We start from the raw sequence: 922 nt of genomic DNA on the forward strand, positions 1-922 counted from the left end.
GGGGCCAGGAGACCCCCCAAATTCCCCCCAGTGCTGCATCCACCTCACATGTACTCGATGGTGCCACAGAAAGTGTGGGTGACGGCCCCGTCGTGGATGGACTCCTTGCACAGCCCGAAGTCCGTCAGCTTGATGTGACCTGAGGGACACGGTGGAGGGGTCAGCAGTGCCCCTGGTGAACCCCCCAGGCTCCCCAGTTTGCCCCCCAAACCCACCTTGGCTGTTGAGCATGATATTCTCTGGCTTAAGGTCCCGGTAGATGATCCCGTGGGAATGCAGGTGACCCAGGGCCAGCGTGATCTCACTCAGGTAGAAGCTGCGGCGGGATCAGGGTGGCTGTGAGCCACGTCGGGGTGCCCACCCCATCCACACCCACCACCACCGCCTCATCCCTACCAGGCAGTGTCCTCCAGGAAGATCCCTTCCCGCTCCAGCTGCATGAAGAGCTCTCCACCTGCGTAAAGAGCCCAAGAGGGACAGTCCTGAGCCATCCCTGGACACTCCTTAATCACCCCCGGGAACACCTGAGCCATCCTGGGACACCCTTAAACCACCCCTGGACCCCCTGAGCCACCCCTGGACACTGTAGCTACGCCAGGTCCTGCTTTAACCATCCCTGGACACCCTGAGCCACCCTTGGACACCCTGAGCCACCCCTGGACACCCTGAGCCACCCCTGGACACCCTCCCTGCACACCCTGAGCCACCCCAGGTCACGCTTTAACCATCCCTGGATCCCCATGAGCCACCCCTGGACACTGCAGACACCCCAAGTTCTGCTTTAACCACCCCTGGACACCCTGAGCCACCCTTGGACACCCTTCTCTGCACACCCTGAGCCACCCCAGGTCACACTTTAACCATCCCTGGACACCCTGAGCCATTCCTGGAAGTCCTTGAGCACCCCCCGGGACAATTTGCA

The 922-nt window shown here is 61.7% G+C and overlaps 1 protein-coding gene across 1 annotated transcript; it reads right to left on the bottom strand.

The window, feature by feature from the left end:
• Nucleotides 1-44: 44 nt before the first annotated feature.
• Nucleotides 45-533, bottom strand: LOC115948498 (ribosomal protein S6 kinase beta-2-like). Its single transcript, XM_031061528.1, has 3 exons — nucleotides 397-533; nucleotides 216-316; nucleotides 45-139 (listed from the first exon to the last, which is right to left on the bottom strand). Exons 1-3 carry the CDS (start codon nucleotides 531-533, stop codon nucleotides 45-47), a joined length of 333 nt encoding a protein of 110 aa, XP_030917388.1.
• Nucleotides 534-922: the final 389 nt, after the last annotated feature.

Source organism: Geospiza fortis, unplaced genomic scaffold, assembly GCF_000277835.1.
Source record: "Geospiza fortis unplaced genomic scaffold, GeoFor_1.0 scaffold450, whole genome shotgun sequence".
Classification (NCBI taxonomy): domain Eukaryota; kingdom Metazoa; phylum Chordata; class Aves; order Passeriformes; family Thraupidae; genus Geospiza; species Geospiza fortis.

What these genes read in the sequence shown, in the direction of transcription:
- LOC115948498 (XM_031061528.1), bottom strand. Translation starts at nt 533, where the DNA reads ATGGCTCAGGTGTTCCCGGGGGTGATTAAGGAGTGTCCAGGGATGGCT. An exon ending in TTCCTGGAGGACACTGCCTG is followed by an intron (nt 317 to 396) that starts GTAGGGATGAGG and finishes ATCCCGCCGCAG; the next exon opens with CTTCTACCTGAGTGAGATCA. An exon ending in TATCATGCTCAACAGCCAAG is followed by an intron (nt 140 to 215) that starts GTGGGTTTGGGG and finishes CGTGTCCCTCAG; the next exon opens with GTCACATCAAGCTGACGGAC.